Source organism: Ciconia boyciana, chromosome 1 (assembly GCF_034638445.1).
Source record: "Ciconia boyciana chromosome 1, ASM3463844v1, whole genome shotgun sequence".
Classification (NCBI taxonomy): domain Eukaryota; kingdom Metazoa; phylum Chordata; class Aves; order Ciconiiformes; family Ciconiidae; genus Ciconia; species Ciconia boyciana.
Window position 1 is genome coordinate 97,974,351 of NC_132934.1, and position 15,356 is coordinate 97,989,706.

The 15,356-nt window shown below is 58.1% G+C and overlaps 1 protein-coding gene across 3 annotated transcripts in view; it reads right to left on the reverse strand.

Moving 5' to 3' along the window:
- Positions 1-4,112, reverse strand: part of CIP2A (cellular inhibitor of PP2A) — a 31,019-nt gene extending 26,907 nt beyond the window's left edge. For all 3 annotated transcript variants that reach the window (XM_072884677.1, XM_072884670.1, XM_072884664.1), the window contains exons 1-3: positions 3,905-4,112; positions 2,153-2,300; positions 702-814 (exon numbers count right to left, since the gene is read on the reverse strand). In XM_072884677.1, the coding sequence (XP_072740778.1) occupies positions 702-814; positions 2,153-2,300; positions 3,905-4,006 (363 nt within the window). In that variant the 5' untranslated portion in view covers positions 4,007-4,112. The remainder of the gene's footprint in view (positions 1-701; positions 815-2,152; positions 2,301-3,904) is intronic.
- Between the last annotated feature and the right edge of the window lie 11,244 nt (positions 4,113-15,356).

Sequence of the window (15,356 nt, forward strand, 5' to 3'; positions counted from 1 at the left end):
CACAGAAAGTACAGGTTAAAATTGGTGAAGTCAGACTGTGAGATAGCATGTGTTCACAAAAAAAAAAAAAAAAAATCAATGTCTGCACTTGGCTCCTAAAAGTAAGCTTCCATTAGCACAGCCCCCTGCATTCACTGGCAGATAGCACTGACCAGAGGGAAGGAGGCATACATGCCCTGCAAACCTTCCATGAGAACTGGTAGCCACAGCTTTCCTTCCACTCCTTCACAATTACCTGTCAAAGAATTGATTAGGCAAAACAATCTTCAGGCTTTTGTTATGAACATTAGGAGAAATAACTAAATACCTCAACTGAGAAATAACTTTCCAAGCTCTCAAGCAGGGATTTCTTGAAATAATTTCAAACCCAGGCTTTTTGTTTGGTTGTTGGTTTTGGTTGGTGTTTTTGGTTTGTTGGGGTTTTTTTGCGGGGAGGAGGGTTTGTTTGTTTTTTGTTTGTTTGTTTTAAATTAGAGCAGGGGAGAAGCACAAGCAAGATTAAAGAGAAAATACAGATAACTCTATGCAATATTAAAATCCTGTCATACTAGCCTCATACAGCAAATAAAGTACACAGCTAAAGTCAACTTTCCCTCAACACATTATTTCAGATACAGCTTTTAAAGAGTTATTATACACATACAGTATAATGTATACTATGTAACAGTAGCAAAATATTATTAAGAATTAGTTCCCGTTACCTGTAATAAGACTGGGTCGCTAAGATTAGTAGAACTTCGATGAACCACTCCTGCCAGCACACTGGTCAGATTGTAGGTATCCTGGAGAGCTTCTCTAATTTCATTGTCTAAAGCTAGAATTTAAGAATTATTAACAAAAAACCCCATCCAATAGCAAAAGCAACTGTTATATTAGCTACCAATCTAAGCAGAAGCCAAAGTCTTTGACCAGTGTTTCATGTATATTTCACAAATAATTACAAATAAATCACAGCTCCTATGCACTTGCATCTCTACCTTACTTCTGAACTTACAGTTAATTGAAACACTAATACTTTTCCTTAAGATGCTTGTACACTGAAGGAATGGCCTACCTCCTACCTACAACAAAATTTTAGTTTTGTTTGAGATCTTGAAACCTGAACTTAAAAGGCTTTAAAGCTTAAAATCAATGATCTCAGTTTCTTGCTTCACACTATGGTGGGCAACTAGAGTAAAACTGATGCCTTGATAGGTTTATCTAGTAATAGTTAAATAAAAAAGCCAGTTCTGCTTAGGCAGTCCTGGAAAAGATGTAGCAAACAAGGATGACAGGTAAAGCAACAGGTCAGTTGGAGCAGGACTAATTCTTAAAATTTTCCAGACCCAACAGGTTGGAAAAGACAGTTAAGAACCCCAGCAACAAACATAATTTTACAGTAACTGTTTCAAAAACCTAAAAGGAAACTCAAAGAGGCTAAAAACCCCAAGAATCAGAGAAGATAAACAAGGGGTCATCATAAAGGACTCAAATCTTGAATAACTACTCATACATGATGAGAAACTAAGCAGTGAAGGGATAATTTTTCCATGTATATGTAACCTCCACACGTAGGTTATGGTGAGCACAGAGCTCCCTAGACAATGAAGTCCTACTTCTGTGAAATGGAAAGAAAAAAAAAATGCATCTCAAGAAACAAGTAAGAGGCAGTAGAACTTAATATGTAATTGGGAAACTTGATGCACACAGGCCCAGGCCACTGGAGAGCCCAAACTGACGCCCAGCAAACACTCCAATGGGAGAGGTAAACTGAGGTGATGACAATTGTTGATATAACATGGCTTGTCCCTGTCTTTGCATCCCCTAGGCAGGTTTCTTCACTTCATTAAAAAAAGGTAGTCTTTTCAAGCTCCAAAAATCAAGGACAAGAGAATAATTCCCCACCCACTGAGGAAACAAATTCTGAGAAGCATGATCATTGTCATTTCACAGTGATGACTTCAAATCTGCTTCTCATGTTGATTTAACATCTTATCTGGCCTTGTATGTATAGTCAGGTGGCTCAGCCAAGCACTCCACTACAATGAAAAACACTTAATCTTTCACACCTTATGCTTTTTCCAAGAAGTTCATCACCCACGCCACAGAATCAGCACCTGTCTTGTCTTCTCTTTCCCAGACCAAAGATAAAAAGTTCAGATGCAAACCTTACCTAGCTGTGATAGCAAAGTAACCACAGACAAGGTTAGAGATGGGTTTATATTAGCATCCTCAAGGAGTTCTACTAGGCAACTGAGACATTCACTTGGTAGAATCTGGTTTGAAGCAAATAATCGTGTAAGCTTCAGTCCAGAGATAACCTGGAGATGAAGGGAGAAAAACAACCTTAATTACTCAACTGCAAAGTATTTAACACAGAAGTCAAAGCACAGAGTTGTATGAAATAGATCTTGCCCTATTTGGCAAACCAGGAATGTATTGCACTCTAACAGGACATTTGTATTCACATTTGCTGCAGAAAAAAAGTTTTTTAAAAAAAAGGTTTTCATTCTTGTGGATGCATTACCTTTACTCTTGGAAAGTAGTAAGTTTACATTGTGATCATTTATAATATATTGGATCTTCTTTTGTTTGCTTGCTGACAGCATTCATAGTAAGAGCACTGTTTTCAATCTCATAGATGTAGCAGAGCAACACATTGTATTTCCTCACACACTGAACAGAATTAATACCACATTACTCTTCCTACATATGTTCTAGCATAGATAAAAGGTAGGGGTTTTTTATTTTGAAAGAACAGCCAAACAGATTGCTCAACACAGACATTTAATAATCAGCCTTCAGCTCAGCCCAACAGCCTGCTTTCTAAAGACATGGACAGGAATCCAAAGGTGCCACTCTGCAGGAAGGATAAGCAGTAACAGGTAGTGCTGCTCTGGGAGCACTCTGTGCTCGAGATTAAAAAATGGAACCCGAGTTCAGGGAAACCTATATAAGAAGATGCTGAAAGTTATACACGTGCACATCAATACAGGTAGACACGAGTTATACTTGCATAATAGAGCAACATAGTGTTTTTGCATATCCCATCTACCTCTTTACAATGGATACAGAGAAAAAAAGCTAAGCTGAGTACTAACTCTTATATTAATGTTTTAACAATTAAAAAAATAAATCTGTATTTGAAAAAAGTACCCTGCAGGATAAGCAATTCAGTCAATGTGTCAATCTCTTGCCAAACCAAACATGCCCACCGCAAGGGTCGTACACAAGGCTCTACCTGGAGGTCAAGGAAATGGAAAGGCCTATGCCTCAGCAGCAAAAGCCTTCGATTACGCGTTGCACAAAACTGGCAAACTCCAGATAAAAGACCAGTTCATCAGTCAAAGTCTATTTTTACATTGTGAAAAGAAATGATCCTTGTGGGTCAGAATTTAGGGGATATGGAAAAAAAAAAAAGAAAACTCCCTCATAAAACACATTATATGCTTAGCCTAGGTGCACATAAACGTACTGCACACATCTGTAAGTACACACAAAAACCGTAAAACGTTATAATAACGGACATAGAAACAGTCCGGAGATATTGCTAAAAACAGAAAAATTTCTTCTGTCCGACGGCCTCGCTTGGCCACCAGCTCCCCTGGCAATCGGTCAGCGGGCGACAGGCCCCGTCTCCGGCCGCTGAGCCACAAAGGAAGCCACGGGCCTGGCCGAGCCAGCCCAAACGGGCGCCTACAGGCAACGCCGGGACAGAGCCGGCCAGGGCCCCAGCGGCTCCAGAGCCCGCTGCAGCCGCCCAGGGCGATGACGGCGAAAAGAAACCACCCTAGGCCGGGCTCCGAGAAAAGCCACGCGTGCCCCCAAGGTGGAGGGAACACCACGCTCAGCCCCACATTCGCGGCCGCGCCGCGCTGCCCGCTCCCACCGCGGCCCTAGGACCCAGGACCGGCGCCGCTCTCACCTCCAAGCTCCGCTGCAGGACCGCCGCGTTGGACGGTGTCTTGGCGGTCCGGTACTGTGTGGCTGCCAGGAGAAGGGACTTCAGAGAACCCACAGCATCCATGGCGTGTCACCTACCCTCTCACACACTGACTATATAAACCCAAATCATATATCCCGCCGCTGCCGCCATTTTGATGGCAGCGTCCACTAAGAAGAAGCAGCAGCCGAACCCACAAAGCATGACGGGAAAAGTGACCTCCGCCATCCTCCTTTAACAGGAAAGGAAGAGGGGAGGAGCCACGGCATGCTTTAGCTCGGAGAATGGGCGGGGCGTGTCGGGGAGCTGCAAGTTTAACCAGAGAGAGAAGTGAGGGAAATCCAGTACATACAGCCGCTTCGGTGGGGCCTCCGGCTTTGGGGCTCACATGCGGCCGCGGTAATGAAGAAAGCTGACGAACGCGACTTTTCCTACGAGGAGGTGTATGTGGCTGGGGCGTGCCGAGTCGTGCAGCCCCCCCGCCTCTGGCAGGCAGCCGCAGGACTGGAGCCGCCGCAGGTTTCCCGCTGCGCCCGCAGCCCTCCTTTGCCTTGCTGCTGCCTCGCTTTTCCAGGTCAGCCTTTCCTCTGGCTGGGGTGTGGGGTTGAGCGCGGGCAGCAGGCAGGCGCCCCTGCTGCCTGGGGCTCCCTGCCCTCTCCCGTGGGAGGGGGAGGACAGAGCCAGAGGGCAAGAAGGATGCTGCGGGCTGCGGCTCGTGTCGGGTGAAGGAGGAAAGGCAAAGGTGCCCGTGCGGCGCTAGCCCAGGTGCGGCCGAGGCGATGGCGAGAGGCGGAGCAAGGTGCGCGGGGCCCCCGTGGCGGGCTGCCCGCGGGCAAAAGGTGGTGGTGGGGATCGAACTCGGTGCCCTGCGGACCAGCGTCCCGCGACCTGGCCGCTCGTCTAACGCCGATCCCCACCACCGGGGCGCGCACAGCGACCCCTACAGGCCTCACACCGCCCTGCGCCCCACCGCTCGCACCCGCGCCCCGCGCGCCCGCCCCGCGGACGCGCCGCCGCCCACGGCCGCGGGACCCGACACCGACCGCCTGACACCCCCCTCTGCTCCTCCGCCACACGCACACCCGCCTGCCCCTCCCGCGCACACCCGCCTCTCGCCCCCCGCCTCCATTTCCCCCGCTCTCCACAGGCCCCCAGGCCCTGCACCGACCCCACCTGCCCCCGCCTCCAGCTGCAGCCGGGCGGCACCGCCGCGGCCCCTCGCCTTCCTCCCCGCTTCCCTGCCCCTGCTTCCCCTCCGGCCAGCTTCTCCTCTGCTGCCAGAGCGGAAGGCCTCCTGCTGCTGCCGGGTGCCTGCTCGGGGCCTCCCGGTGTCACCAAACTTTCGCCAACCGGCCCGTGCCGGCCCACGAGAGAGGCGGCGACGCCAAGGACCGCGTGACAAGAGTCGTTCCGTCCTCATGGGCGTGAGGTGGCCCCTTCCCGTCGGGACACCCCGGCTGCGCTTTCACACTTGGTCCTTAGACCTCTGGAGCGCTCAGGTACAACGTGATTCGGCCCCTCGCTGCTCAGCCCGCACGCAGACGCGCACACACACGTCCTGCTGTTTTGCAGAGCACCTCGAGTCTACGGCGTCATCATCCGTCTGCTTCTCTCTTGATCGAAAGGTCCCTGGCGTCGCTCTCGCTACCGTCACTTCTCTGGCATGCCAGCTAACGGGAGGGTTTTGCAGCGGTGTGGCAGGGGCTGGGGTGCTGGCCTTCTCTCGATAGTCCAGGGGTGTCCTTTATTCCTCAGGGTGGGGGCTGTCCTTCTCCTCCTTGCAATCAGCTGGGCTCCTTCAGGCAGGCTTACCTGACCGTGACTACTACACAGGAGACAACGTCAACTCTCTATCTACCTACGCATCTTTATCTTAAGACAGTTCATCCGGGTTAGACTCGTAGGATCATAGAAGCCTTTGGGCTGGAAAAGACCCTTAAGGTCATCGCGTCCAGCCGTAAACCTGACGCTGCCCAGCATGTCCCGAAGCGCCACGTCTACAGGTCCTTTGACTACCTGCGGGGACGGTGGCTCCAGCACTTTCCTGGGCAGCCTCTTCCAGTGCTCGACAGTGCTTCTCCGGTGAAGAAATTTTTCCTAACGTGCCACGGAAACCTCCCCTGGCGCAACCTGAGGCCGTTTCCTCTCGTCCTGTCGCTTGTTACCTGGGAGAAGAGACCGAGCCCCTCCTGGCTACAGCCTCCTTTCAGGTGGCTGTCGATCTGCCTGAGGGTAGGACGGCTCTGCAGAGGGGTCTGGGCAGGCTGGATCGATGGGCCCAGGCCAGCTGTATGAGGTTCAACAAGGCCAAGCGCCAGCTCCCGCCCTTGGGTCGCAACAACCCCATGCAACGCGACGGCCTTGGGGAAGAGTGGCTGGAAAGCTGCCCGGCGGAAAAGGCCCCGGGGGTGCTGGCTGACAGCCGGCTGAACATGAGCCGGCGGTGTGCCCAGGTGGCCAAGAAAGCCAACAGCATCCTGGCTTGCATCAGGAATAGCGTGGCCAGCAGGAGTAGGGAAGCGATCGTGCCCCTGCGCTCGGCACGGGTGAGGCCGCACCTCGACTGCTGTGTTTCCGTTTTGGGCCCCTCAGTACAAGAAGGACACTGAGGTGCGGGAGCGTGTCCAGAGAAGGGCAAGGAAGCTGGCGAAGGGTCTGGAGAACAAGTCTGATGAGGAGCGGCTGAGGGAACTGGGCTCGTTTAGCCTGGAGAAGCGGCGGCTGAGGGGAGACCTTCTCGCTCTCTCCAAGTACCTGTGAGGAGGTTGTAGCGAGGTGGGTGTCGGTCTCGTCTCCCAAGTAACTAGCGATAGGACGAGAGGAAATGGCCTCAAGTTGCCTCAGGAGAGGTTTAGATTGGATATTAGGAAAAATTTCTTGACTGAAAGGGTGGTCAAGCGCTGGAACAGGCTGCCCGGAGAGGTGGTGGAGTCACCATCCCTGGAGGCGTTCAAAAAACGTGTAGACGTGGCGGTTTGGGACGTGGTTTAGCAGGCATGGAGGTGTTGGGTTGACGGTTGGACTAGATGATCTTCGAGGTCTTTTCCAACCTGACCGATTCTATGATTCTGTCCCTCTGGAGAGCCTTCCTGCCCTCAAGCAGATCAACGCTCCCGCCCAACTTGGTGTCGGCTGCCACCCTTCAGAGGCTAAAGACGAAGCGGCCCCATAGCGAAAGACGAATTGGTCCCAGAGTCAGGGAACGCGACTTTTCCTACGAGGAGGTGTATGTGGCTGGGGCGTGCCGAGTCGTGCAGCCCCCCCGCCTCTGGCAGGCAGCCGCAGGACTGGAGCCGCCGCAGGATTTCCGCTGCGCCCGCAGCCCTCCTTTGCCTTGCTGCTGCCTCGCTTTTCCAGGTCAGCCTTTCCTCTGGCTGGGGTGTGGGGTTGAGCGCGGGCAGCAGGCAGGCGCCCCTGCTGCCTGGGGCTCCCTGCCCTCTCCCGTGGGAGGGGAGGACAGAGCCAGAGGGCAAGAAGGATGCTGCGGGCTGCGGCTCGTGTCGGGTGAAGGAGGAAAGGCAAAGGTGCCCGTGCGGCGCTAGCCCAGGTGCGGCCGAGGCGATGGCGAGAGGCGGAGCAAGGTGCGCGGGGCCCCGTGGCGGGCTGCCCGCGGGCAAAAGGTGGTGGTGGGGATCGAACTCGGTGCCCTGCGGACCAGCGTCCCGCGACCTGGCCGCTCGTCTAACGCCGATCCCCACCACCGGGGCGCGCACAGCGACCCCTACAGGCCTCACACCGCCCTGCGCCCCACCGCTCGCACCCGCGCCCCGCGCGCCCGCCCCGCGGACGCGCCGCCGCCCACGGCCGCGGGACCCGACACCGACCGCCTGACACCCCCCTCTGCTCCTCCGCCACACGCACACCCGCCTGCCCCTCCCGCGCACACCCGCCTCTCGCCCCCCGCCTCCATTTCCCCGCTCTCCACAGGCCCCCAGGCCCCGCACCGACCCCACCTGCCCCCGCCTCCAGCTGCAGCCGGGCGGCACCGCCGCGGCCCCTCGCCTTCCTCCCCGCTTCCCTGCCCCTGCTTCCCCTCCGGCCAGCTTCTCCTCTGCTGCCAGAGCGGAAGGCCTCCTGCTGCTGCCGGGTGCCTGCTCGGGGCCTCCCGGTGTCACCAAACTTTCGCCAACCGGCCCGTGCCGGCCCACGAGAGAGGCGGCGACGCCAAGGACCGCGTGACAAGAGTCGTTCCGTCCTCATGGGCGTGAGGTGGCCCCTTCCCGTCGGGACACCCCGGCTGCGCTTTCACACTTGGTCCTTAGACCTCTGGAGCGCTCAGGTACAACGTGATTCGGCCCCTCGCTGCTCAGCCCGCACGCAGACGCGCACACACACGTCCTGCTGTTTTGCAGAGCACCTCGAGTCTACGGCGTCATCATCCGTCTGCTTCTCTCTTGATCGAAAGGTCCCTGGCGTCGCTCTCGCTACCGTCACTTCTCTGGCATGCCAGCTAACGGGAGGGTTTTGCAGCGGTGTGGCAGGGGCTGGGGTGCTGGCCTTCTCTCGATAGTCCAGGGGTGTCCTTTATTCCTCAGGGTGGGGGCTGTCCTTCTCCTCCTTGCAATCAGCTGGGCTCCTTCAGGCAGGCTTACCTGACCGTGACTACTACACAGGAGACAACGTCAACTCTCTATCTACCTACGCATCTTTATCTTAAGACAGTTCATCCGGGTTAGACTCGTAGGATCATAGAAGCCTTTGGGCTGGAAAAGACCCTTAAGGTCATCGCGTCCAGCCGTAAACCTGACGCTGCCCAGCATGTCCCGAAGCGCCACGTCTACAGGTCCTTTGACTACCTGCGGGGACGGTGGCTCCAGCACTTTCCTGGGCAGCCTCTTCCAGTGCTCGACAGTGCTTCTCCGGTGAAGAAATTTTTCCTAACGTGCCACGGAAACCTCCCCTGGCGCAACCTGAGGCCGTTTCCTCTCGTCCTGTCGCTTGTTACCTGGGAGAAGAGACCGAGCCCCTCCTGGCTACAGCCTCCTTTCAGGTGGCTGTCGATCTGCCTGAGGGTAGGACGGCTCTGCAGAGGGGTCTGGGCAGGCTGGATCGATGGGCCCAGGCCAGCTGTATGAGGTTCAACAAGGCCAAGCGCCAGCTCCCGCCCTTGGGTCGCAACAACCCCATGCAACGCGACGGCCTTGGGGAAGAGTGGCTGGAAAGCTGCCCGGCGGAAAAGGCCCCGGGGGTGCTGGCTGACAGCCGGCTGAACATGAGCCGGCGGTGTGCCCAGGTGGCCAAGAAAGCCAACAGCATCCTGGCTTGCATCAGGAATAGCGTGGCCAGCAGGAGTAGGGAAGCGATCGTGCCCCCTGCGCTCGGCACGGGTGAGGCCGCACCTCGACTGCTGTGTTTCCGTTTTGGGCCCCTCAGTACAAGAAGGACACTGAGGTGCGGGAGCGTGTCCAGAGAAGGGCAAGGAAGCTGGCGAAGGGTCTGGAGAACAAGTCTGATGAGGAGCGGCTGAGGGAACTGGGCTCGTTTAGCCTGGAGAAGCGGCGGCTGAGGGGAGACCTTCTCGCTCTCTCCAAGTACCTGTGAGGAGGTTGTAGCGAGGTGGGTGTCGGTCTCGTCTCCCAAGTAACTAGCGATAGGACGAGAGGAAATGGCCTCAAGTTGCCTCAGGAGAGGTTTAGATTGGATATTAGGAAAAATTTCTTGACTGAAAGGGTGGTCAAGCGCTGGAACAGGCTGCCCGGAGAGGTGGTGGAGTCACCATCCCTGGAGGCGTTCAAAAAACGTGTAGACGTGGCGGTTTGGGACGTGGTTTAGCAGGCATGGAGGTGTTGGGTTGACGGTTGGACTAGATGATCTTCGAGGTCTTTTCCAACCTGACCGATTCTATGATTCTGTCCCTCTGGAGAGCCTTCCTGCCCTCAAGCAGATCAACGCTCCCGCCCAACTTGGTGTCGGCTGCCACCCTTCAGAGGCTAAAGACGAAGCGGCCCCATAGCGAAAGACGAATTGGTCCCAGAGTCAGGGAACGCGACTTTTCCTACGAGGAGGTGTATGTGGCTGGGGCGTGCCGAGTCGTGCAGCCCCGCCGCCTCTGGCAGGCAGCCGCAGGACTGGAGCCGCCGCAGGTTTCCCGCTGCGCCCGCAGCCCTCCTTTGCCTTGCTGCTGCCTCGCTTTTCCAGGTCAGCCTTTCCTCTGGCTGGGGTGTGGGGTTGAGCGCGGGCAGCAGGCAGGCGCCCCTGCTGCCTGGGGCTCCCTGCCCTCTCCCGTGGGAGGCGGAGGACAGAGCCAGAGGGCAAGAAGGATGCTGCGGGCTGCGGCTCGTGTCGGGTGAAGGAGGAAAGGCAAAGGTGCCCGTGCGGCGCTAGCCCAGGTGCGGCCGAGGCGATGGCGAGAGGCGGAGCAAGGTGCGCGGGGCCCCCGTGGCGGGCTGCCCGCGGGCAAAAGGTGGTGGTGGGGATCGAACTCGGTGCCCTGCGGACCAGCGTCCCGCGACCTGGCCGCTCGTCTAACGCCGATCCCCACCACCGGGGCGCGCACAGCGACCCCTACAGGCCTCACACCGCCCTGCGCCCCACCGCTCGCACCCGCGCCCCGCGCGCCCGCCCCGCGGACGCGCCGCCGCCCACGGCCGCGGGACCCGACACCGACCGCCTGACACCCCCTCTGCTCCTCCGCCACACGCACACCCGCCTGCCCCTCCCGCGCACACCCGCCTCTCGCCCCCCGCCTCCATTTCCCCCGCTCTCCACAGGCCCCCAGGCCCGCACCGACCCCACCTGCCCCCGCCTCCAGCTGCAGCCGGGCGGCACCGCCGCGGCCCCTCGCCTTCCTCCCCGCTTCCCTGCCCCTGCTTCCCCTCCGGCCAGCTTCTCCTCTGCTGCCAGAGCGGAAGGCCTCCTGCTGCTGCCGGGTGCCTGCTCGGGGCCTCCCGGTGTCACCAAACTTTCGCCAACCGGCCCGTGCCGGCCCACGAGAGAGGCGGCGACGCCAAGGACCGCGTGACAAGAGTCGTTCCGTCCTCATGGGCGTGAGGTGGCCCCTTCCCGTCGGGACACCCCGGCTGCGCTTTCACACTTGGTCCTTAGACCTCTGGAGCGCTCAGGTACAACGTGATTCGGCCCCTCGCTGCTCAGCCCGCACGCAGACGCGCACACACACGTCCTGCTGTTTTGCAGAGCACCTCGAGTCTACGGCGTCATCATCCGTCTGCTTCTCTCTTGATCGAAAGGTCCCTGGCGTCGCTCTCGCTACCGTCACTTCTCTGGCATGCCAGCTAACGGGAGGGTTTTGCAGCGGTGTGGCAGGGGCTGGGGTGCTGGCCTTCTCTCGATAGTCCAGGGGTGTCCTTTATTCCTCAGGGTGGGGGCTGTCCTTCTCCTCCTTGCAATCAGCTGGGCTCCTTCAGGCAGGCTTACCTGACCGTGACTACTACACAGGAGACAACGTCAACTCTCTATCTACCTACGCATCTTTATCTTAAGACAGTTCATCCGGGTTAGACTCGTAGGATCATAGAAGCCTTTGGGCTGGAAAAGACCCTTAAGGTCATCGCGTCCAGCCGTAAACCTGACGCTGCCCAGCATGTCCCGAAGCGCCACGTCTACAGGTCCTTTGACTACCTGCGGGGACGGTGGCTCCAGCACTTTCCTGGGCAGCCTCTTCCAGTGCTCGACAGTGCTTCTCCGGTGAAGAAATTTTTCCTAACGTGCCACGGAAACCTCCCCTGGCGCAACCTGAGGCCGTTTCCTCTCGTCCTGTCGCTTGTTACCTGGGAGAAGAGACCGAGCCCCTCCTGGCTACAGCCTCCTTTCAGGTGGCTGTCGATCTGCCTGAGGGTAGGACGGCTCTGCAGAGGGGTCTGGGCAGGCTGGATCGATGGGCCCAGGCCAGCTGTATGAGGTTCAACAAGGCCAGCGCCAGCTCCCGCCCTTGGGTCGCAACAACCCCATGCAACGCGACGGCCTTGGGGAAGAGTGGCTGGAAAGCTGCCCGGCGGAAAAGGCCCGGGGGTGCTGGCTGACAGCCGGCTGAACATGAGCCGGCGGTGTGCCCAGGTGGCCAAGAAAGCCAACAGCATCCTGGCTTGCATCAGGAATAGCGTGGCCAGCAGGAGTAGGGAAGCGATCGTGCCCCCTGCGCTCGGCACGGGTGAGGCCGCACCTCGACTGCTGTGTTTCCGTTTTGGGCCCCTCAGTACAAGAAGGACACTGAGGTGCGGGAGCGTGTCCAGAGAAGGGCAAGGAAGCTGGCGAAGGGTCTGGAGAACAAGTCTGATGAGGAGCGGCTGAGGGAACTGGGCTCGTTTAGCCTGGAGAAGCGGCGGCTGAGGGAGACCTTCTCGCTCTCTCCAAGTACCTGTGAGGAGGTTGTAGCGAGGTGGGTGTCGGTCTCGTCTCCCAAGTAACTAGCGATAGGACGAGAGGAAATGGCCTCAAGTTGCCTCAGGAGAGGTTTAGATTGGATATTAGGAAAAATTTCTTGACTGAAAGGGTGGTCAAGCGCTGGAACAGGCTGCCCGGAGAGGTGGTGGAGTCACCATCCCTGGAGGCGTTCAAAAAACGTGTAGACGTGGCGGTTTGGGACGTGGTTTAGCAGGCATGGAGGTGTTGGGTTGACGGTTGGACTAGATGATCTTCGAGGTCTTTTCCAACCTGACCGATTCTATGATTCTGTCCCTCTGGAGAGCCTTCCTGCCCTCAAGCAGATCAACGCTCCCGCCCAACTTGGTGTCGGCTGCCACCCTTCAGAGGCTAAAGACGAAGCGGCCCCATAGCGAAAGACGAATTGGTCCCAGAGTCAGGGAACGCGACTTTTCCTACGAGGAGGTGTATGTGGCTGGGGCGTGCCGAGTCGTGCAGCCCCCCCGCCTCTGGCAGGCAGCCGCAGGACTGGAGCCGCCGCAGGTTTCCCGCTGCGCCCGCAGCCCTCCTTTGCCTTGCTGCTGCCTCGCTTTTCCAGGTCAGCCTTTCCTCTGGCTGGGGTGTGGGGTTGAGCGCGGGCAGCAGGCAGGCGCCCCTGCTGCCTGGGGCTCCCTGCCCTCTCCCGTGGGAGGGGAGGACAGAGCCAGAGGGCAAGAAGGATGCTGCGGGCTGCGGCTCGTGTCGGGTGAAGGAGGAAAGGCAAAGGTGCCCGTGCGGCGCTAGCCCAGGTGCGGCCGAGGCGATGGCGAGAGGCGGAGCAAGGTGCGCGGGCCCCCGTGGCGGGCTGCCCGCGGGCAAAAGGTGGTGGTGGGGATCGAACTCGGTGCCCTGCGGACCAGCGTCCCGCGACCTGGCCGCTCGTCTAACGCCGATCCCCACCACCGGGGCGCGCACAGCGACCCCTACAGGCCTCACACCGCCCTGCGCCCCACCGCTCGCACCCGCGCCCCGCGCGCCCGCCCTGCGGACGCGCCGCCGCCCACGGCCGCGGGACCCGACACCGACCGCCTGACACCCCCTCTGCTCCTCCGCCACACGCACACCCGCCTGCCCCTCCCGCGCACACCCGCCTCTCGCCCCCCGCCTCCATTTCCCCCGCTCTCCACAGGCCCCCAGGCCCCGCACCGACCCCACCTGCCCCCGCCTCCAGCTGCAGCCGGGCGGCACCGCCGCGGCCCCTCGCCTTCCTCCCCGCTTCCCTGCCCCTGCTTCCCCTCCGGCCAGCTTCTCCTCTGCTGCCAGAGCGGAAGGCCTCCTGCTGCTGCCGGGTGCCTGCTCGGGGCCTCCCGGTGTCACCAAACTTTCGCCAACCGGCCCGTGCCGGCCCACGAGAGAGGCGGCGACGCCAAGGACCGCGTGACAAGAGTCGTTCCGTCCTCATGGGCGTGAGGTGGCCCCTTCCCGTCGGGACACCCCGGCTGCGCTTTCACACTTGGTCCTTAGACCTCTGGAGCGCTCAGGTACAACGTGATTCGGCCCCTCGCTGCTCAGCCCGCACGCAGACGCGCACACACACGTCCTGCTGTTTTGCAGAGCACCTCGAGTCTACGGCGTCATCATCCGTCTGCTTCTCTCTTGATCGAAAGGTCCCTGGCGTCGCTCTCGCTACCGTCACTTCTCTGGCATGCCAGCTAACGGGAGGGTTTTGCAGCGGTGTGGCAGGGGCTGGGGTGCTGGCCTTCTCTCGATAGTCCAGGGGTGTCCTTTATTCCTCAGGGTGGGGGCTGTCCTTCTCCTCCTTGCAATCAGCTGGGCTCCTTCAGGCAGGCTTACCTGACCGTGACTACTACACAGGAGACAACGTCAACTCTCTATCTACCTACGCATCTTTATCTTAAGACAGTTCATCCGGGTTAGACTCGTAGGATCATAGAAGCCTTTGGGCTGGAAAAGACCCTTAAGGTCATCGCGTCCAGCCGTAAACCTGACGCTGCCCAGCATGTCCCGAAGCGCCACGTCTACAGGTCCTTTGACTACCTGCGGGGACGGTGGCTCCAGCACTTTCCTGGGCAGCCTCTTCCAGTGCTCGACAGTGCTTCTCCGGTGAAGAAATTTTTCCTAACGTGCCACGGAAACCTCCCCTGGCGCAACCTGAGGCCGTTTCCTCTCGTCCTGTCGCTTGTTACCTGGGAGAAGAGACCGAGCCCCTTCCTGGCTACAGCCTCCTTTCAGGTGGCTGTCGATCTGCCTGAGGGTAGGACGGCTCTGCAGAGGGGTCTGGGCAGGCTGGATCGATGGGCCCAGGCCAGCTGTATGAGGTTCAACAAGGCCAAGCGCCAGCTCCCGCCCTTGGGTCGCAACAACCCCATGCAACGCGACGGCCTTGGGGAAGAGTGGCTGGAAAGCTGCCCGGCGGAAAAGGCCCCGGGGTGCTGGCTGACAGCCGGCTGAACATGAGCCGGCGGTGTGCCCAGGTGGCCAAGAAAGCCAACAGCATCCTGGCTTGCATCAGGAATAGCGTGGCCAGCAGGAGTAGGGAAGGGACTCCACCCCCTGCGCTCGGCACGGGTGAGGCCGCACCTCGACTGCTGTGTTTCCGTTTTGGGCCCCTCAGTACAAGAAGGACACTGAGGTGCGGGAGCGTGTCCAGAGAAGGGCAAGGAAGCTGGCGAAGGGTCTGGAGAACAAGTCTGATGAGGAGCGGCTGAGGGAACTGGGCTCGTTTAGCCTGGAGAAGCGGCGGCTGAGGGAGACCTTCTCGCTCTCTCCAAGTACCTGTGAGGAGGTTGTAGCGAGGTGGGTGTCGGTCTCGTCTCCCAAGTAACTAGCGATAGGACGAGAGGAAATGGCCTCAAGTTGCCTCAGGAGAGGTTTAGATTGGATATTAGGAAAAATTTCTTGACTGAAAGGGTGGTCAAGCGCTGGAACAGGCTGCCCGGAGAGGTGGTGGAGTCACCATCCCTGGAGGCGTTCAAAAAACGTGTAGACGTGGCGGTTTGGGACGTGGTTTAGCAGGCATGGAGGTGTTGGGTTGACGGTTGGACTAGATGATCTTCGAGGTCTTTTCCAACCTGACCGATTCTATGATTCTGTCCCTCTGGAGAGCCTTCCTGCC